Raw genomic sequence first — 21,633 nt, 5'->3', positions numbered from 1 at the left:
TTGGTCCCCTGCTTTTTCCCTTCACACCAAATCTTTGCTCACAACTCGTCACGTTATGAGCAAGTTGTGAACTTGTAGGTTGGCTATTTTCAACAAATGTTTATCTATCTTCACCGAATATTCGCCTATCATGACATGCCCAGAATAGGGATGCTGGGCTTCATGTGGTTAATATGTGTGTATGGTATAATATGCATTATCGAGACAATGGGCCCCTTTCTTGCACGGATGCATAAAAGCCCCCAGACAGAGTTTCTAATGCTGTTGTTTCGCACTTGCTTTTTGGATTTCTCCCCACAGAGTTCCCACAGAGTTAAAGTGTCCATATTTCATGGAGTAGCAGTAGCCTACTCAGCACCTTTAAAGTCCTAATAGGCTACACGTAAATTGAAGGGATCAATGTTTCAAAGGTATCATGATGGTTTCTTGAGACATTTTCTAAGTGAATGGCTTCATCTGAAATCACTCCCTTCTCACTATTGTGCACTGCATAGGCTACTGTAGTGATTACAGGCCATTTTGTAGAGGTGTTCATTAATGATTTTGTTCAAATGGACCACTCCTGCAAACTTTGGGAGGCAATCTTAGCCAATCAGGATGGAATATGAAAAATCGGACAGATCCATCTTGATCACATGACTATAGAGATAATGTGTAGGCCTACCGATTTGTGTGTGATGTTTGGAAAGTGTTGATGCCTAAATTCTCCTCCAATTCTGTAATGACCCAACAACGTAATTGCAGTGAAGGTCTGTAGCTATAGGACCAAAATGAATAGCCTAATGATCACATCCTTTTGCTGATTGATTTAGCAAGGCCTGTTTAACAAATTTACATTAGAAAATGTAATATCTTGTTGCCATTTCAACATACCGTAGATACATTTTCTTCTAGGCAAAGTGAAATATAGTACCACTGTTTACCACTGAGTGGCACTGATGCTTAGTATAGAATACAACGAGAAAGAAGTAAAAAAAAAAAAAAAGAATAAAGAAAACAAAACAAAGGAAAAGTATTAGCAAGAATAGTGTATATATCACCTAGGAATCTTGTAAGTTGTTGCATATTGTATAAGTAAACAAACGAAAGAACAGATTTGTAAAAAGGTATATCGTGAATTTACTGTGCTGTGTTTTGTTTTGGTTTGTAAACTCATGAAACATTATGCTACAAAGAGAGAGGGGAGAGAGGAAGAGGGAGAGAGAAAGCAGACCACTGTCTGTCCCATCAACTTCACTCCTCCTCTCCCGCTTCACAACTTCTGTTGTGGTAATGGGACACTGATTCAGGAGTGAGCATTTTTAAGCTTGGAGATCTGCTGTGGGAGCATTGATGGCAGGCTGCAGCAAAGTGCCTTGAGGTCTACAGAGAAAGAGTTTCAAGATTCTTCCTGGAGAGCATTTTGAATTTGTGGACTTTTTCTTGGATTGTGTACTGCTTTCTCCCTAAAGTTGGGGTAATGTCCCGGCAGTGCTGGTGCAGGCAGGTGTTGGTTGCTGCGGAGCTGGGTATCGTTCTGATTGTCCTTGTGGCTGGCAGCCTAGGACAGAGCCATGGAAGGAGGGAGGCAGGGTCATCCTGCTATGGAGGATTTGACCTCTACTTTGTATTGGACAAGTGAGTTCCCCCACTTTTAAGCCTGATTTTTACTGTGAGTTTGTAGATATTGTTTTCTGCTGCAGATGTATGCACCAGTTTTCTGGTAGGGAATCCAAAGCCACAGTAAACGTTTGATGACTCACAGTATTTTTGACAGAACCACATTATCTTATCTGACTTACAGTAGTGTACAACAGTACCCATGCTATGGATGCAACAAGGTACCTGCCTTATGGCTAATCATAGTTAATTACTTATACTACTGTAGCACTGTGAGTAATCATTCATCAAAAATAGTTGTAATACATATTGCAGGTGCCACAAAATATACTTATAGGCTCTTAACCCCCCCTCTCACAGTGATGTGCATCCAATATTTCATATTGTATCTCCCTTTTGGTGGTCTGGGTAGGAATATTGTCAATACGCTTGTTTTCATTGGCCATGGCTGTGATCTGACAGTACTGAAGTTGGCCAAACGTGCTTATTTCCCTATCTGTACTTTCTTGCAATATATATTCAGTGTATGCATGTCTGGAATATCCTGTATGAATATGTCTTTACATTGTTTAGAAATGTGATAATTAAATATTGGTTAATGTCTAGACATAAAATGGTCTTGCATCTATACTAAATATTGCATTACAACAGTTGCTGCTGTCATAGTCCAGATGAAAGAAAATGACAGAAGAAAACCACATCTAGTTCCTCTCAGTGCCTGCCTGTAGAACCATTTCTCCATTAGAGCCAGATGTTCCAAAGCTCCAGAGTTTTTGGCTGTCTGTGTCTGGCCTGGGACACAGGCATCACAGCATAAATGGAAACATAAGGGAGGGAGAAGAAGAGAGGCAGTGCAGAGGGAAAAATATTATAGAGGTTGTGCATGTTTACCTCACAAAAGTCCTTAATTGCCATCTTTCCCCTTGCACAGGCTTTTGTTGATTCCTTTGTTGAATCTGCACCTGCTAGGTTTGGCACAGTATTGGGTTCATCCAAGGAGATAGCATATAGAGCCTGACCGGTATACCATCTGGCCGATATATCGGCAATTATTTGGCTTTTTTGGCGACACCAGTATTGTCAATTATGCAGCCACAACACATTTATTGCAACACATTGTGAGCTTGTAGATTGGCTATTTTTGTCATTTTTGGAATGGGTCTTAATGGTAAAAAAAAGAACATTCAAGTTTTATATTGACTTGTTTGCTTGTTCATTGTATAATCAAAGTTAAATGTTCTTTTCATATATTGAAGTTTAATTAATGTTTGCGGGGTAAACAAATAAAAATAATAATAACAAGTACTGGATAAGAGACAATAGATCATCAACATACTGCGCTAAGTCAATGAATGCATGTTGCATGTTTAAAGAAATTCATAGTACTAGTTTCTGACATTGCCTTACCCACAATCCACCCTCCTCTCATTTTAACAAGGAGTGTCTGCTACTGTAACAGGTCTTTTGGGAGCTAAAGCATTTGTTAAAACTTGAAATTAACCACCCACTTTTTATTTTCATCTGTCCTTGAAACAGCATACAGTAGCCATTGAAATAAAGGTTTCCTTATATACAGTAAAGTGAGCTGGCGAACACGTTTAGGCATACATGCACCTCAGGTGTCAGGTGTCCATGATAGTGATATGGTGATCTGTTAACCACTTTCAACCTAGTTTACATATTGTGGGCATGTCATTATAGAGGAAAATGTTCACAAATTGTGAAAATTGTGAAAATTGACACTTTACATACAGCATTGTGAGCTTATAGATAGGCTATTTTAGGAGATTTTCTAAAGTATGAAATAGGGCTTAAGAAGTTGAATGCTAAGCTCACATTCACTCTAGCTGCTGCTGTTTACTGTACCTGTGGCCTGTTTTACTGCTGATTGCTTTTGCCCTACAACCCCCTAGCTTCCACCTGTTGTTTCTTTAGTTCCCCTGCTATCATGTTGGCTGTTCAATTGCCTGACTGAAATAGTATACTCTTATTCTTTGCAGTTGCGTGCAGTAGTTACATCTCATATACACACAGATACCGTACTTTTACTGAATACAAGAACGCTGTCCCCAAAACACGCTCGCCTCAGGTCTAATCTGGCGACATAGGAACGGTCGCCACCAGGTATTCCTAAACGTAACCCCAGTAAAACTACTATGTCTAATACTAACCTTATTCCTAAATGTAACCTCAGTAAAGCTATGCCTAAACGTAGCCTTAGGGCACGGCTGATAAACTCAGCTTGCAGCACATTCTGTCCCAATAATAGTGACGCACCTGTCACTCACTTTCATGACCCTCTCCGTAGCCCGCAAGGTGTGCCGCCGTGCGTGACACACAGAAAGATGCGCAGGACCATCAAACCATGCCATTCCCATTGAATATCATTGGCAGAATCCACCCTCATAGGTAATTAAAGTGCGTAGTGACCGTGCCCTTATTCCTAAAGTTAACCTCTGTAAAACTATGCTTAGCCTACCCTAAACGTATTCCTAACCTTAACCTCAGTAAAACGAATACAAGAACCGATGGGGGCGAGCGGTCCATGAAAGAAATGGGGGCGAGTGTGTTTTGGGGCGAGCGTTCTGGTTACCCTTTAACATACTGTCTTTTGCACTCTTGTGTCTATAAGTGGACCTCATCAAGATAGATCAATGGAATAGAAATCTATATGGCCATGAAACCAAGAACTACGGATTCATGATGGCAACACAGGACGCTGATGTGTGAAGAGTCATGCAGACTGCTTTGGTGACACTGACTCAAGCGATCATGGCCATGGTCGTCTCACTACATTTCATATGATAGAGTGATACATCATGGGCAGAGAACATAGTAAGTAGCCTTGGGAAGTAACGTTTCCTGAGCCATGTGGCCACTAGGTCAGTATCGTATCTCCTGTTTCCTTAGCATGAGGCATCCTGATGACCAAGACAAGTACACCCCAGGACATGGCACTAGCATGTTGCAGGGACTTTGAACCCTTGATGCTGAGTGCCAAGCAGGAAGGCATTGAGTACCATTGTTATAGTCTTTGGTATGAACACTCACGACTGAACCCCGACCTCCCACACTCTAATCACAAGGGCACTGAGATGGAGTGACAGAGAACATAAGGATTTGGTTTTGCTCTGGGAGATACAGTAGGCCCTACTGTACAGACAAATAATGCATTACTGACAATGCATTAGTGCAATGGTTTCCATAATGTTTGGACCAAGGCACATCATAGGGCAACAGTCAACATTTCAAGGCACCACCTCCTCTACAACACATAGTATCACTATGTGACACAAGTGTTTCTCATCCCACTGTTTGGGAACCACTGAATAGTGTATATTATAACCAAGTTCAACCTAGCATCCCTATTTTGGGCATGTCATCATACAGTAGGTGAAGATAAAATAATAAAAGAGTAAAAAGAAAAAAAAAGGGAGATCTACAAGCTCACAATGCATTGTTATGTAACATGATGTTAACTTGTAGATCTGCTATTGGTTGCTATTGTTGAAATGGGGTTTAAGTACAGGACTGTATGTGTACAGTGCAATTCAACCTGAATCACTCTGTTTCTTCCTAGATCTGGCAGTGTGCAGCATCATTGGAATGAGATCTATTACTTTGTTGACCACCTTGCTCACAAGTTCATCAGGTAGGCCTATGTGCACAGTGAAGGCCAGTTTAAATAATAGAAAAGAATGGGTAAGTGTAAATACAATACAATATGCTGAATACAATACCTCTTCTTTGAAGTCCCCAGCTACGGATGTCCTTCATTGTATTTTCAACAGAAGGAAGAATTCTGATGAAGCTTACTGAAGACAGGCAAGGCACACATGCACACCTAATGCCTCAATATATTTGTTTTGCTTCTTTATTGTGACAATAGCCATTCGTATTCCAATGTTGTTAAATATGTTTGTGTATTTATGATCAGAGAGCAAATTCGGGCTGGGCTTGAGGAGCTACGCATGGTACAGCCTGGTGGAGATACCTTCATGAACAAAGGGTTCGAAAGAGTAAGAGTTATTTAAAAAAAAAAAAGTTTTCAAAGGGTCGCATCATGATGCATTGTGAGCTTGTGGATTGGTTAAGTATTTAGAGCTTAAGTGGTTAATACTGTACATTTACATGTACAGTATAAGCTGTTGAACCATACTAGCAAAAATATATTCAACATTATGCACTTGAGGGAACTTTTGCTTAAGGGATTTTGTACACCACTAAATCATCTTTCCAAAAAATGTTTTCTCATCGTTTTATTTTACCGTGCTCTGTACACCCTGAATTGTTGAAGTGCAAAAGTGTAAAACTTGGGTAATAAATACACATCAATATTCTTGATGATGCTCAGCATACTGTACGTTGCTCAATATTGCAATCAATTTCATGAATTACATAAAATGTATGATCCCAAATGGTAAAAAATGGCCACGGCAATATGAAAGTACAAGGTAAGCAACGGTAAGCAATAAGAAATATGTTTAAATGATCAGGTACAACAAAGCAAACAAAAAAAAACACTGGCTTTAGTTGTTTAAGTCTGTCTGTGAGTTTCATAAATATTGAACCAATGAAAAGTAATAACAAGAGCTTGTGACTTATAATAACTACAAAGGTTATTTTGTCCATTTCCTGAAAAGTAACTGTTTTGGACATAAAATCATGTAAATGTTAGAAATCTAAAGGGCATCTAATGTCGCCTAATTGAGATTTCCAATGATGAAGTCTGTATAGGTTTTGAGGTTTTGTCAACATACTGTATTAGGAAACAGCTACACAAATAAACAGGTACCTGTAGATTGCATTTGTAGAGGTGATAAGTGTCATAGTGTTCAACCACTCATTTTCTCCCACAGGCCAGTGAGCAAATTTACTATGGGACTGGAGACGGTGAGTAGAATATTTTCCCATCTTGCTACATTGATTGATTATATGTGATTACATTTCAATCATGCTTTCTGCAGACAGAGGGATCTCTATTCATGTGTCAGGAAGCAGGCCAGTATAAAAGCAAGTATTCTGTATCATATAAAGATGTCAACAGCAACAACATCTGCACAATTCATTGTCTCCGCCAGGCCGAAAGGCATGGCGAGTGAGTACGTTTTACCCCCTGTCCGTCCGTGTGTCCGTCCGTGTGTGAGTGTGTCCTGTCCGTGTGTTACCAGCTAATCTCCGGCACCGTTGGCCCGCTCGCTGCGAAACTGTGCACACACACTCCCTGGATGCCAATTCGGAACCTCTACCAAATTTTTCACATGGGCCTGTTATAGCGCCACCAGGAGGCCGATTTGTGCAAACCCATTTTTTGACATTACTCCTACAGATTGTATCCAAACGTCATGCAAATTGGTACACAGTATCTCTATAGTCATGTGATCAACCTGGATCTGTCCGATTTCCCATATTCCATCCTGATTGGCTAAGGTTGGCTTCCAAAGTTTGCAGGATTGGTCCGTTTTGAACAAAATGCCTCAAATCATGAATGCAGCGTGCGCTTTCTGTGAAAATGTGCACGCACATTCCCAATAGGCCGAGGAAGAAATGCCACCCTTTTCACCGTACCCTGTTATAGCACCACCAGCAGGTTTAATTTAGCTGGTGGCACTATAACAGGCTGTTATAGTGCCACCAGCGGGTCTAATTTAGCAAAACACATTTTTGGAACAAAATGCCTCAAATCATGAATGCAGTGTCCGATTGCCGTGAAAGGCCTAAGAAGAAATGGCACCCTTTTCACATTGGCCTATTATAGCGCCACCAGGAGGCCACAATAACGTACCTGACCTGGCGGAGACCTGTGCTCCGAGGAGCACTTTTTCTAGTTTAACAGTATTTCTAATTCACAGCATAATCTTAACCTACGTAATACCTGCAACAGTTAATGTAACGTGCCTGCCAAGGACTAATTTTGACTATGTCATATGACCATGTTAGTGAAAAGAACACTGCTCATCTGCCAGAAGGCTTGGGTGAGTTGCTGGAGTCAAAATGCAATTATATTGTTTGCGGGAGGGAAGTCGGACGGGGAGGTACTGTAGTTCTTTGTCACTGCACTAGTTGGTCACAGGTTGGTCAAGGGCACCTGTCAGCTGGGGTGTTGAACTAGGAGGAATAGGCTGTTCCTTCACTTCACACTCGCTATACACTTCTGTTTGAAGCTCCTCATTGGCAGGTGAAAAGAAGCGGCAGGCGACATTCCATGTGTATTGGAGGAGGCATGTGGTATCAAAACAATCACTAGGATCAACCAGTCCGAATACCAAACAGAGTCAGCAGTGACGTGACAACAAGCTTACACAAATCAGGGAATTGGCATAAAAATTGGGAGAAAAGGGGAAATAATTAGCATAAAAGAAAGAAAGAAAGAAAAATAATGAAAATCATTGAGCGTGATGATTTGGTGATGATTTTTTTCATTTGCTTGTATGTATCAGGTTACCGTATAGCCAGTGTTATCATTGCCTTGACGGATGGTGAACTTAGAGAGAATCAGTTTGACTTGGCAGAAAGAGAGGTGAGATAATCCGAAAATTACAAATACATATACAGTAAGATCACACAAGAGAATATAATAATTCACAGATGGAGAAATATTCTCTGCAATCTCCTATTCACCTACTCACCATCACAGTACACACTCACACAATGGCATTAGTGACTTGAATTTGATAACTTACAACTGAATGGTCCTTGGTTTATAGTGCAACAGACCTTTTGTCATAAGACGAAGGATAAATGGTTTAAGTGGTTAATATTGCTGACCATGATATTACAGGAAATATTTCTTTTTTGTCACAATATGTCTTTTGTCTCATTTCAATTAAGGCCAGCAGAGCACGTCAGCTGGGTGCCTCAGTGTACTGTGTAGGAGTAAAAGATTTCAATGAAACCCAGGTAACGTTCACGGCTCACCCATCTGACCATGTGGTCAGATGGGTGGGGCGCATGCATTTTCCCAGCATGTTTATTTTTACGGATCAATCAATCGATTGTGGCTTGGATCAAGTAGCATACTCTTAAGTTTCCATCTATTGGTATTACCATGAAAACATTTTTTTTAAGGTTTTAAATACATTATCTACATATACAGTACGTTATCATTCTTATTACATTCTTATTAGTGTTTAGACAATTATTTGCGGGCCCACTTGCAATATCCTCACGGTCACGGCAAACAAAAACAAAAAGGAATGTACATATCTTTGCTTTACTCCTCATATCCCTTGACAGCTTTGGACTATTGCTGACAGCAAAGATCATGTCTTCCCTGTGAATGACGGCTTCCAAGCACTGCAAGGGGTCATTGGCTCGGTATGAAAGAGGGATTTGTCTCCTTCGATCTTACCAAAAGCTTATTTGAGAACTTATGCATGATTATGTAGCTCATTACAATAGTTTATCTGACACTAGTTAAGCTTTGCATTTCATTATTTCCCATCTCAGATCCTGAAGAAATCATGCATTGAGATACTGGCTGTAGAACCGTCTAGCATCTGTGAAGGAGGTATTGTAAGAGTTGCACAATTCCAAATCAGCCAGTGCTTGTTTTTAATCAGGGTTCTTGTTTTTTGCTGGGGAATGATGGGGAAATCAAGACCTCTGTTTTTGATATAATATTCCCCCTCTGGTCAATCATTGTTATCAGCCGTGGGGATATGTTTTATCTCTCTGCTTCTGGTCAGACTGAATATTTGTCAAATTTGGTGTCTGTGCTTAATGGAAAATATTACATTCCTGTTGTATTACGTCCTTTGTTTCACCATAGAAACATTCCAGGTCGTAGTCAAAGGAAATGGCTTCCTCCATGCCCGAGATGTGCAAAAGGTTCTCTGCAGCTTCCGTATCAATGACACAGTAACGTTGAGTAAGTATCATCACATTTAAGCCTGATTAAGGATTACATTAGTCAAATTCCCTGGACTCAACTGTTGAATTGTCACACAGTATTGCAGTATTGCTGCTTAGTAATGGCTATTTTTAACAGATTTTATTTTATTTGTCAATCTTTGCTTTGGATCCTTTATTGACAACTACTGTACTGGCTAAGTTTAAGAATTACATTTTTTGAAGAGATGATGTTAAAACACATCTGCAATCAGAACTCTAAACAAAACCACCATCAAAAAACAAAAAATGTGCTTGTAGTTGGAAACTTAAATAATTTCTTCGAATTCATATGACAAGACTAATAGTGCAATACAAATAACACGTTTGTATTCAAGTAAATATGTACAAATATATTTTATAAAAATGATAGGATTTGTTTAGTACAATTATTTAAGATATTATTAAGATATTTTAAGTTACGCAGCTTCACATTTATAAAGTTGGACATACGGTACTGTACAGTATTCTGGGAACTGCCTAATTTGTTGACCATTGAACAGCTCCGTTTGAGGAAGGCAACACATTGTTTAAAATAATCCTGTATTTTGCACTCTAATATAAATTAATCAAATTGCATAAAGAAATATTTTATATCATTTATATTAAAGGGGAACGTGGGCAATGATTAAGGTAAAGCCTATCATTCCACGGTAGGAGTACATTGAAAATGAATCAATGAGACAATGACACAACACTTCCAAGTGTGTTCAGTGTGCTGACAGCTTTCTCTCACTGCACTGGAAAATCGACAGCTTTTGACTTGAACACTCAGTGACTTTAAGGTTGGCTTTCATCTTCCATCTGCAGTAAATTACGTTAAGCTTTACAACATAACACTGAAAGTTTTTCATCATCAGTGGGGGATCGTATGGCATTGATCAAACTCACCATGAAACTGACCCTCAGCACTTTTGAATAGTGGCAGTTTTGCGCAGCGCAGGCTACTGAACTCAGAAACATGTTACATTATCAAGCCAAGTTTGTTTTGGCCACAGAAATGTCATATTGCCATATTATATATTTTCAGTATGTCCTCCCCAAACTATGGTCACAGTCCTCCTTTGCTTTGTATCAGCTGGTGTATTACTTAAGGCTTCTCAGATGTCTAAAGGGCATGAGATTCTCATCAATGACCGTCTCAGCACACTCTAGACACATACTCAGCCAGGGTAAATAAACCACAATCGTTATTCGTTTGCTTCATTTTCCATAAGGATGGGAAGTTCAGGAATTTAATATCAGATTTGAGACTTTCTGAAGTTTTCTGACTTTTTGCTTTCATCGCATTTGATGTGCACCAACCATACAGTATATGCTAGCATACTGTATTTACCATGACACAAAAACTTCAGTGTTCTCCCCTCTTAATTCTATTCCTGCAGTGAAAAGACCACTGGTAGTGAAAGACACCTTCCTGTTGTGTCCAGCTCCTGTTCTGGAGAGGGAGGGAACGTAAGTGATTAAATAAAATTCAATGCAATGGGTGAATAATTCTGTTCATCATTCCTGTCTATTAATCATAGCCTCAGATATTGTGTGGTTGCAAAGACATAATTAAATGTCACTTTAACTGTGTTTTCTCTCTCTTAAGTTTCATGCTTTGGCAACAAAGTGTCATCCTATCCGGCAACAAAGAGCCACATGACAAAAAATACATACCAGAAAAAAAGTGTTAAAAAGTATTATTTTTGGCCTGCAGCTGGTTGTACCACACTATTTTGCCAAAGCGTAAATCAGCCTTTTTTCAGTGAATTGCACAATTACAGGATCACAGATATTAAATGATTAAGGTCATTGGGGTTTTCCCATAAACTTGATTCGTCATAATTAAACTTAAACAGTGTGATTATCAGATCACCAACAAATCACATAACAGTAACAATATCCTGGCAGCTTTGACTGCCTGGCAATTTCTTATTTTACATTTGTAAATTATTGGTGTACCAAAATCAATGTTACCGTAGATTGGTTCAGTCAAACACAAATGAGGTGTGTTCTCAGAATAACTAGGAGGACATTCACAGGTTATGTTATTCTCTAATAAAACAAAAAACAAACAAACATTTTAGCCAATTTACGAATGTATTATTTTTCTTAGTTACAGCTGAGGTAACAACAGTTTGTCGGACATGCCTCCAGCTGTCACCTTATCATCTCTGACACTCTTACAGGTCTGCCACTCTCCATGTCAGCATGAATAATGGCCTGAGCTTCATCTCCAGCTCTGTCACAATAACTGCAGTCGGCTGTGTAAGTAAGCTCTTAAGCAGAGGGACTAACAATTGGAATTTTAAAAACGTACTCAATCCATTGAATAACTGTAAAGTTTCATTGTCAGGCAAGGAACATGAACTAATCCATTTCAACCCATCTGTATGGTAGAGCAGTGGTTCTTAAACGTTTTTATTTGAAGGACCCCCATTTTGGTATACATTAGGCCACAGACCCCCATAACTCTGAGATTGTACAAATGGAACCAAATGGACCTATAAGGTCCATTTGTACACTCAGAGTTACAGACCTACAAAGGTCCTAATTACAGTATCAATCATTTAGCTGGGGACCACCTGGGACCCCCTCAAGGACCCCTGGGGTTCCTTGGACCGTAGTTTGAGAACTACTGTGGTAGAGGTCCATTTGGTTCCATTTTATTATTTAAGAAGCTAATTAAAGAAGGCAAGAACAGGTTGAGCATGTTATATCTCATTTTCTATTATTTATGAAGTGACAAACTCTTCCTGTACCTACTCAAAGAGATACATGCAGTAATACAGAGTCTGAACACCAGGCCCTGTTTGATGAACTAGACATGGGAAAAAACACTATTTGGGGTAATTGTCAGTTATGTTACTATAAATACTACTACTAATACTACTACTACTACTACTACTACTACTACTACTACTACTACTACTACTAATACTACTACTACTACTACTACTACTACGAAGAAGAAGAAGAAGAAGAAGGAGAAGAAGAAGAAGAAGAAGAAGAAGAAGAAGAAGAAGAAGAAGAAGAAGAAGAACTTGTATTTATAGAGCACCTTTGAAAAATGTTAAACTTACAAAGTGCTTTATAGCTGCCAGAAACAAACAATGGCAGCAGAACATGATACTGTAGTGAACTTAAGAGCAAAAAGGAAATGGAAAAAACACTATTTGGGGTAATTGTCAGTTATGTTACTATAAATACTACTACTAATAATACTAATACTACTACTACTACTACTACTACTACTACGAAGAAGAAGAAGAAGAAGAAGAAGAAGAAGAAGAAGAAGAAGAAGAAGAAGAAGAAGAAGAAGAAGAAGAAGAAGATGAAGAAGAACTTGTATTTATAGAGCACCTTTGAAAAATGTTAAACTTACAAAGTGCTTTATAGCTGCCAGAAACAAACAATGGCAGCAGAACATGATACTGTAGTGAACTTAAGAGCAAAAAGGAAATGGATAAAAAAAAATCTATAAAAATGTGTTTTAAGGAGGTCGTTTTAAAAGAAGACACTGTTCTGGCTTCTCCTCAGGCAGGTTGTTCCAAAGTCTCGGGGCCCTAACGGTAAAAGCATGCTTGCCTTTACTGGCAAACTTGCCTGAACTGCCAGAAGCAGAGGCAGGCTCATACCGGGTTAGCAATAAAGAAATATACTGAGGGGCCAATTAAGCCCTTCAAACCCTGGCAATTTCTCTTAAGTAGTATGTTAAATATGTAAAGTATATCACACTATCAGGCCACAATACCATTACCACTGTATGTAGTAAACACAATTGTCAGTTATTGTCAGTTATTGTCTGATGGATATTGTCTATCTTCCTTTCCAGTCTGATGGAACCTTTGTGGCCATAGCTCTTCTCATCCTTCTGCTTCTGCTGACAATCGTTCTACTCTGGTGGTTTTGGCCTCTCTGCTGCACTGTGGTATGTCAACCATATTGGAATATTAGGACACCACATGGTCTTCATGTAAACAGCAACTTGTGTCAGCCCTGGTAGAAATGGGCCTTCCTCAGTCGTTTAAAATGAAAAGTGCACTAATATAAATAATGGGTGTTCATACTAGGAAAATGAAGATACCGATTTAGTTTTTCATGAGTCAGTCCATTGAGAGTGCATTCTATCTTGATTATCTTTCTCACAGGTTATCCATGAACCCCCACCTCCAGTGATTGAGGACAGCTCTGTAAGTTTGTTCCTCACATTATACAGTAGGATCGATACTGTACGCCTGTAAAAAGTCTTAACTACTTAAACCCTCTATAACAGTGGTCCTCAAAGTGTGGTCCAGGGACCCCCGCGGGTCCTTGAGTCGATTCCAGATGGTCCCCAGCAAAACGAGGAACAGTTAGCCTAGCTAGCCTCCTATAGATCATGTCGTAAAAACCCACTGCTGGCCTATAACATGTACATATACGCACGCACAAGATGTTTTTTTTTTTTTTACACAATTTATACTCATAAGATGTCAGCTGTTGACAGACAGCTTACATTTGTATGCTCAGAGTTAAAACAGCATTTTACAATGTACATTTTCATCGTTCAACATTTTAGGATGATGATGATGAGGACGGCTACCCGAAGAACGGATGGCCCACCGTGGACGCGTCATATTATGGAGGCCGTGGAGTGGGGGGGATCAAAAGGATGGAGGTAGGGAAAATGTTCATTCAGATACAACTGTAAAAAGTGTTAATTTAACTGTGTGTACAAAGGTTATGGCTCTGCTGCACAACCAGAGCAAATAGAGTTTGACAGTGACTCAGCTCTGAAGAAGTTTCTAGATATTAACCACCTAAGTGGTTATCGTTAACCATTTAAGCCCTTTTAAAAAGTGAAAATAAATGCTACTAGGCAGGACCACGGCCACGTCACTCTGACTCTAGACTGCCCTAGCGTGTAAAGGCTTCATTCTGCCAGCACTGCCCAGAAGTGAAAGCAGCGATAGTTTTGAAGGGATGTTGGCTGAGGAGAGGTACTAGTCTCACGAGCCAACCTCCAGGAGGTACAAACACCTCTGAAATCCGCCTCTCCAGTGACCATGCATATAAACGCAACCATACACCTATGATAAGTTTCCTTCAGTGCGTCAAAGGGATATCCAGGTCTGAAAACCTTCCAGCCCTGCATGGCTTTACACAGCTTCAGTGGATCGAGTGACTGACGGAGTGAACCGCAGTGTTGCCTAGCAGATTCATTGAGAAGATTACTGTGTCGGCAGGGTCTGGAGTTCAGAACTCTTCTGAGTTCTGTGGCAGTATGTATCACTTTCGTCCTCTCAGAACTTTCTTCGGGTCGGCCAGCCGAAAAAAGTTCAGATGTTGGTTTGGAAGTATGTAAACCGTTTAAATCTACTCTCCTACTTTGGTCTCTTTGGCTTTAGGTTTCATCTTGATGTCAGCTGCTCTATGTTGTACCATTTTTCTCCCCCTGTAGGGACACTCTATCTTCACTCTGGTTTGAATCATCAATCAGTGATATGATAAAATATCACTGATTTTCTGATTTTCAAGATCAAGATTCGGACAGACCTTGAACAATTTACAATTTAGGCATTTAGCAGACGCTCTTAATCCAGAGCGATTTACAGTAAGCATGGACAACACAAGGTAATACATCAAATGCATAGAAATAGTAATCTAGGATCATAAGCCAAGAACCTATCACCAGTCTAACAGTAGAATATCCCAAAAATCTATAATCTGTACATTGAAACTATACACTAGGATGCCAGGTCGGGTTAAGGGTCCATTTGGTTCCTAATTATCAATCATTTAGCTGGGGACCCCCTGGAACCCTCTCAAGGACCCCATGGGGGTCCCAAGACCCAACCACTGGTATAAGACCGTAGATTTATTGGGTTTCAATTGCAGGGCTAATTTATACTTGGATGCGTCGTGTTGTGTTACTATTTTCAACTGAAAAATGTGGTGACGTGTTTTTCAGTTGAAAAATATGGCTTCTGGGAACCATTTAGAGGGATGCTGCTAGAGTGGAGTGATGTGGACAAATATAGTGTGGTTGAAGATAAAACAGGATGTGGTAGCTGTTTTGGAAGAGTTGTCGACACACAATGGAGTACTTAGGTAACCCAGCCAGGAGGGAGTCCCAGTCGTCTGGATAGGATATAGGGGAAAAAAATCATTTCTGTGGAGAAACAAACTTGCAGGACTGGGCTGTGATGATGGGAGATGTAAATCAATAGTGATAGGGAATTTGTGAAGTGGGAAGAACGCAGGAGAAATGTTCCTTTAATGTGGATATCCAAGTCAAAGCAAAGCCTGATTTATACTTTGTCATATGACGATAAATTAACCACATGAACCCTAGCGTCCCAATTATGTTGCATTGCGACGCATTGTGAACTTGTAGATATTAGTAGCTAGTAACTATTTTCCGTAAAGATATTTGATTTAGAGTGAAAGACACATTGAGAGATTGAAAATGACAGCTGTCATCCAACAAGCCTTTACCCTCCCATAAAGTGTATGAGAGGAAACATTGATGTGTCTCAGCAGTGCTATACAAAAACAGCCTATACAGAAAGTACTGTAGGCTAGTTTAATACATACAGTAGACTGTATGATTAATGGGCCACCTTTAAAGTTAAAACACTTGAAACCTAGCATCCCTATTCTGGGGCTAACATTTGGTTAAATAGTGAATCTAGAAACTCACAACTTGTCGCAACCTATATTTTACAGGCTATGGTCGCAACGGGTCATGACCTTCAGGTGGTCTCGGTCTGTCTATTGTCTATTTTGTTTCATTTTCAATCAATGTCATGGCTGGATGCTGAGAGTGTGGAGAGGCATTCTCTGTGTCTACACACAGTATTTTGGAACTTGATACAATCTTAATTATACATTTTTTCAATATTTCATGCATGGAACAAACTTCTATTGATTTAACAGCATTTTGTGGATGTCAAAATATTCAGGCTGAAGAAAGAAAGAAAAGAGAGAAAGAGAGAAAGAGAGAAAGAAAGAAAGAAAAAGTCAATCCATGTTGAAAATATAATGTGGAAAGGATTCAGTATAGAATTGTCAGCTGCTGTCTCTTTTCAGGTCCACTGGGGAGATAAAGGCTCTACTGAGGAGGGGGCTAAACTGGAGATGGCCAAACATGGCCGTGTGGTGAAGCCTGCACAGGAGTATGACCCACTTCCACTACGTACATACAACAATGGCATGCATAAACCTATGCACTCCCGAAAGTGGTATTCCCCTATCAAGGTACAGCAATTCACACACCCTTTCACATGCACTACACAAGATGAATTAGAGAAACTCTTCAGTTACACAATTCAGAGGATTTCATAAAGATACAAAAAAATCTCAGTAACTATCATTTAAATTCTGACAAGATCTTACATTTTGCGGTAGACCGGTTTATTCGTGCGGGCATTCAGTGGGCAAAACCGCTTTTACTGAAACCAGCTGTGATTAGAGTCAGCTAGAGCAATGGTTCTCAAAATGGGGTCCGGGGACCACCAGGGATCCCTGAGGGGGTTCCAGGGGGTCCCCAGCCAAATTAGTTAACATAGCATCAAAATCAATTAACCAATTTAAACCTATATGATCTACAAGCTCACACAACACATTGCTTTTTTTAAAATATTTTAAAAACATTTTAACAACACAAATCTTGTATGGGGTCCCTGGCAACAAATATAATACAGATTAATTTGAGGTCCTTGAAAAGAAAACGTTTGAGAACCACTGAGCTAATGTAAGGAGCTACAGTAATGTGACATCAAAGTCTTTCTCAAACTAGAAAGATGCATTCCATATACAGTATGCAGCTGTAAAGAGCGCTGCTTTCTGCCCCTTAGTTGTGCAGAAACCCATCTATGCTCCTAATTTCAAAATGTGATTCCTATTCCAGATGGATTTAAATACACTTTGCAATATAGGCCCTTTTATTATGATGAAACTCTAGAAGCTGAAACTATGTTCAGTTTCTATAAGCTGTGAGCCGTGTGTTACCAAGAAACGGTTAATGTCATTTGTTTCATAATGTATTATTAGTCAGCTGGATCAACAGTAATAAGAACCAGACAATGGAATGAACTAAGCTCTGGATATGAGATCTGTTGAGCTGGTGTTATTCCCAAGAAAATATGCTCTCGTCTGTTTGACTGTGCCTTTTTGCATGCAATATATTATGTGACAGAGCTATATAGGCAAGCACAAGTGGAAGTTGTACAGAGTGTCAGGCAAGGCAAACATGTGAATTCAATGTCAGACAGATGGGCTACAAATTCAGAAATGACAGAATGACAAAACATTTGCTGAAATTGCTTACATTTAAATATATTTAAACCACATTAACACTAGGCATCTGTACCTTTTTCAGCAATTCAAAATAGTTGTTCATTTATTTGCGATTTGTTGTATGATGATGTATGGCTTAAGGGGTAATGGCCATTCTTACTTGCTTATGGTTGGATATTGTTGCAACTGCTCAACATATTTAATAGATTATCATCTCAAACCATCTTGGTTTAGGGAAAGTTGGATGCCCTGTGTGTGTTCATGAGGAGAGGCTATGATCGAGTGTCTGTGATGCGACCTCATCCTGGGGACAAGGTGAGCAACAAAACCACACAACCATTTGAAGTCCCTGATCTAAACTGATAGAAATGTAGTGACACTGCAAGTTTAATCAGATTATTATTATTGTTGTTGTTGTAAAGAACCATGATTAGTCTTATTTTATTGTTGTAGACAGACACAACATTTTAATGAACGCAGTTAATAACAGTGTTAATGTCTTGTCTTGACAGGCAGACTTTTTTGCCAGATATACACTAAATAATCTTAGAAAAAGGCTTAATGAAGCATCTGGAACCAAGGCTTGACACAGGATAAAAAACTAACCAAAAAAATGTAGAAACCATTGACTGACAAAATCTCTTCTCTAGAAAAATCAAAAAAATGTCACATCTGTACCTAATCATATGAACAAACAGAAGTAGTAACTATGATGAAGGCCCTAACAGAAATCGCATACAGATAAAGGCGATTTACCATAATAAACTAGATTTAGCAAGCATTACGATTCTCCTGAGCCTGTAGGAATGCTCTTGCCTGCAAAAGCCATTAAGTGCAGATGATACTGTACCTACCTCCCCCTACTCCTCCTAACTTCAGCATGGCGGCCTTGGCAGACCAGCTGTTTTCTTCCATGACCAGGACTAGCATAGGCATTTCCTCTTTCCATCTACTCGGAGTTCTACCCTACTAAATCTGCCAAACAATTGCTTTGCCACAGTATCTAGCCACAGAATTTCCATAGCAAGCCGATTCAGCACAGGTTTTTGTTCCTAACCGTAGCAACATTTCACATATTTTGTTGCATAGGTTACGAAACCTGGATGTATGACAAATGAGCCCATAAACTGATGACCTATGGTTTATGATTGACAATTAATCATGCTTTGTTTTCCTTTCTTAATTACAGGGCAAGTGCATCAACTTCACCCGCACCAAATCCTACCCTGCTCCTCGCTATCCGATCTACAACCATCCCTCTACACCCATCTACACTTTGCCTCACAGTTACAACCGTGGCCCCTCACCGCATCCCCTCACTCATGTGCCCCCATCGCCAACGTCTACTCTCCCCCCACTGCCCTCCACTCCTCCCCCTGCCTCTATCACTCCTCCGCCTTACACTCCACCCCCAAACAGAGCACTACCCCCAACCACCATGTTGCATGCTCCCCCTAGCCCTCCCCTGCTTTGCTCCTCCACACCCCCCTCCCCAACTGGCTCTCTGCCCCCGCTGCCTCAAGAACCGCCCCCTTGTAGAGCCCCTCCTCCATCTCGTCCTCCACCACGCCCCTCTCATTAGAACTCAGATGCAGTTGACAACCACAAATGTCAAATTTCAGATAAATCATGCATAAACTACAGGGTCACCTGAAAAAGAATATTTGTCAAGAACAGTAGAAAAAAACTAACAGGAAGAGTAACGTATTGCTGTTAAGGCCAAAAGTGGAGTTACACAACCCCTAGACCAGTGTTTTTCAAACTTTTTGTGCCTAAAGCACACCAATGGGCAAATCAAAATCTCAAGGCACACCTATTTTCATAGCGAAAATAGCCAAGCTCACAACACGTTACAGCATGGCGTGTTTCTGAGTTTGTAAAAATAGGAAAAAAAGAAACCGGTATCAGATTGAAAGCGGTTAAAATTAAATACAATTTAGTGTAGAGAATTTGCCTCTGAATTGGGAAAGGAGTGCACACAAAGTACTGATATAGTACATAAAGAAAATATTCATAGCTTTTTGTAGTTAAATGGCTAATATATGACACGGGTTCCTATGATGTCCCATGTACTCTCCTTTACCTTATAGCAGTTATGCATTTAGTGTAGCAAGCCCAGCTTTGTCTATCAAGAAGACTGGTAGAGCTAAGCAATCAATGCTTACTTAAAGGACGACTTCACCCATTTTCAACCTATCTTCATATAATTGGTCCTCACTAATACTCATGATAAAATGGTACCATTTTGTTCTACTCGGTTTGTGTCTCATATGAGGGCTGTGGACAGTCCAGAAACCCCAATAAGATTTCACATTTTTTATTTAGATTTTTATTAACGCACAGACCAAGTAGAAAAAAATTGTACCATTTTATCATGAGCATTAGTGAGGACCAATTATATGAAGACAGGTTGAAAATGGGTGAAGTCGTCCTTTAAAGCTGCAGTCTGGAACTTTAATTTAATGAATAATACATGATTTAACCAATCTGTATGGTAGAGTATGTTGCTGTGGTTGGTGGTGGTCTCCCAACTCTTCCATTGAGAAATGGAGACCCTGGTGTCGGGTAGGACACCTGCTGGTTGACAAGTAGTACTACCTGAAGTTCATAAGCACAATATCTCCCCTCGCCTATTTTTCAACCCAAAACAATAAAAAAGCCTGGGTACCGAGGCTACCCCTGGCCAAGCTAGGATTCTGTCTTGTAAGAGTGGTTGAAGTTTGTTGAAATCCCAGGTAGGACATGAAACTTACGGATTGCATCTTTAAGATAAATGTGTCATGTTTCTGGTATCAACTCAGGAGTTCTGTTATGTCTAGAGTTTATATTTGCGTTCTATTCTTAGCTTGATTTGAATTAGATCTTGTGATCTGATGCAATCTTATCACTGCTTTGTGCAGTAAAGCACAATGATAATCAGTTTGAACAGCAGGGAAAGAAAAACTAAAGGGCTCAGCATTTGACTCATGTGTTTTATACATGTATCTCTGGTTGGCATTTCTTATCATTTTATGGGCTTTAATTTTTTTCTTTGAAAGATATATGATTTTTGAATGAATACTTCAATAAATAATTAAATGTAGCCTACTGCAAATTGTGTCTAATTTCATGAATAAATATAGTACAATGAATTAGTTAAATTATATGAGCAATAGTAAGGTGTAGAGTTTTCTATACTACTTTTACAGTTTTAACTTACTGCAAGTGAATCAGCAATATTCTGGCTAGTATGATGCCTAAATAAAATGCCTCCAAAATAGAGAGCACCAAAGAACTTGAGCAATCTTTATAAAACACAAACATTGCGGCTGATTTTATGTACTAAGGAATTGTTTCCTGCTTAAAAAAAATCAATTTCCTTGCAAGGTAATTGAAATACATATTCTCAGTAACCTTGTATAAAGTTCACAGTCCATGTGGTTGATATCCAGGTGAGAAAATGGTTGTTTTGCACCAATGGCCACTGAAATAGAGTTTAGAATGATTAAAATTAAAATAATCGTTGCTCATATTTTACAAGCCTGAACAGTGACTCTCATCATCAAGGCTCTAATAACAACCCCACTTAGCCAGGTTATGAATAACTTCATCTAAAAACGTATTACACCTGGAAGCAGATGCAACACAAATCCAAATATTATTTTTGACATTGCTCGTACTTAGAGTTTCAGTCTATTTATTTCATAGTAATTCTTTTAGCAATTTAATAGTGTCATTATTTGACAGATGGAGACCAAATCAAAATCCTGTGGGCAGTGAGCTCATAGAGGCGTGTGTGAAAAATGCCAGAACCAGCAGCAGCAGGATTGGTGGCAGACAACTAAACCAATAAAAATAAAACCCAGCCGTGATGCCATGGTTTTCTGAAATGCAGTT

The 21,633-nt window shown here is 39.5% G+C and overlaps 1 protein-coding gene across 1 annotated transcript; it reads left to right on the top strand.

Annotated features, from left to right (window-relative positions):
* Nucleotides 1-1,234: 1,234 nt before the first annotated feature.
* LOC311038349 (anthrax toxin receptor 1-like) lies at nucleotides 1,235-20,839 on the top strand. The gene is made up of 18 exons (XM_084047826.1): nucleotides 1,235-1,617; nucleotides 5,180-5,251; nucleotides 5,353-5,424; nucleotides 5,537-5,618; nucleotides 6,459-6,492; nucleotides 8,040-8,119; nucleotides 8,431-8,499; nucleotides 8,836-8,916; nucleotides 9,049-9,109; nucleotides 9,371-9,469; nucleotides 10,875-10,944; nucleotides 11,664-11,742; nucleotides 13,310-13,405; nucleotides 13,626-13,667; nucleotides 14,036-14,134; nucleotides 16,549-16,716; nucleotides 17,992-18,072; nucleotides 18,947-20,839. Exons 1-18 carry the CDS (start codon nucleotides 1,460-1,462, stop codon nucleotides 19,337-19,339), a joined length of 1,836 nt encoding a protein of 611 aa, XP_083903952.1. The 5' UTR covers nucleotides 1,235-1,459; the 3' UTR covers nucleotides 19,340-20,839.
* The last annotated feature ends 794 nt before the right edge of the window (nucleotides 20,840-21,633 follow it).

Source organism: Gymnoscopelus microlampas, assembly GCF_963454915.1.
Source record: "Gymnoscopelus microlampas genome assembly, chromosome: 21".
Taxonomy (NCBI): Eukaryota; Metazoa; Chordata; class Actinopteri; order Myctophiformes; family Myctophidae; genus Gymnoscopelus; species Gymnoscopelus microlampas.
The sequence above is the reverse complement of the archived record's forward strand: the minus strand, read 5'-3'. Positions and strand labels throughout refer to the sequence as shown.

Coding starts and splice junctions, on each gene's coding strand:
- LOC311038349 (XM_084047826.1), top strand. CDS start 1,460: ATGTCCCGGCAGTGCTGGTGCAGGCAGGTGTTGGTTGCTGCGGAGCTG. Junction 5,425..5,536: donor ATGAAGCTTACTGAAGACAG/GCAAGGCACACA, acceptor ATTTATGATCAG/AGAGCAAATTCGGGCTGGGC. Junction 5,619..6,458: donor TGAACAAAGGGTTCGAAAGA/GTAAGAGTTATT, acceptor TTTCTCCCACAG/GCCAGTGAGCAAATTTACTA.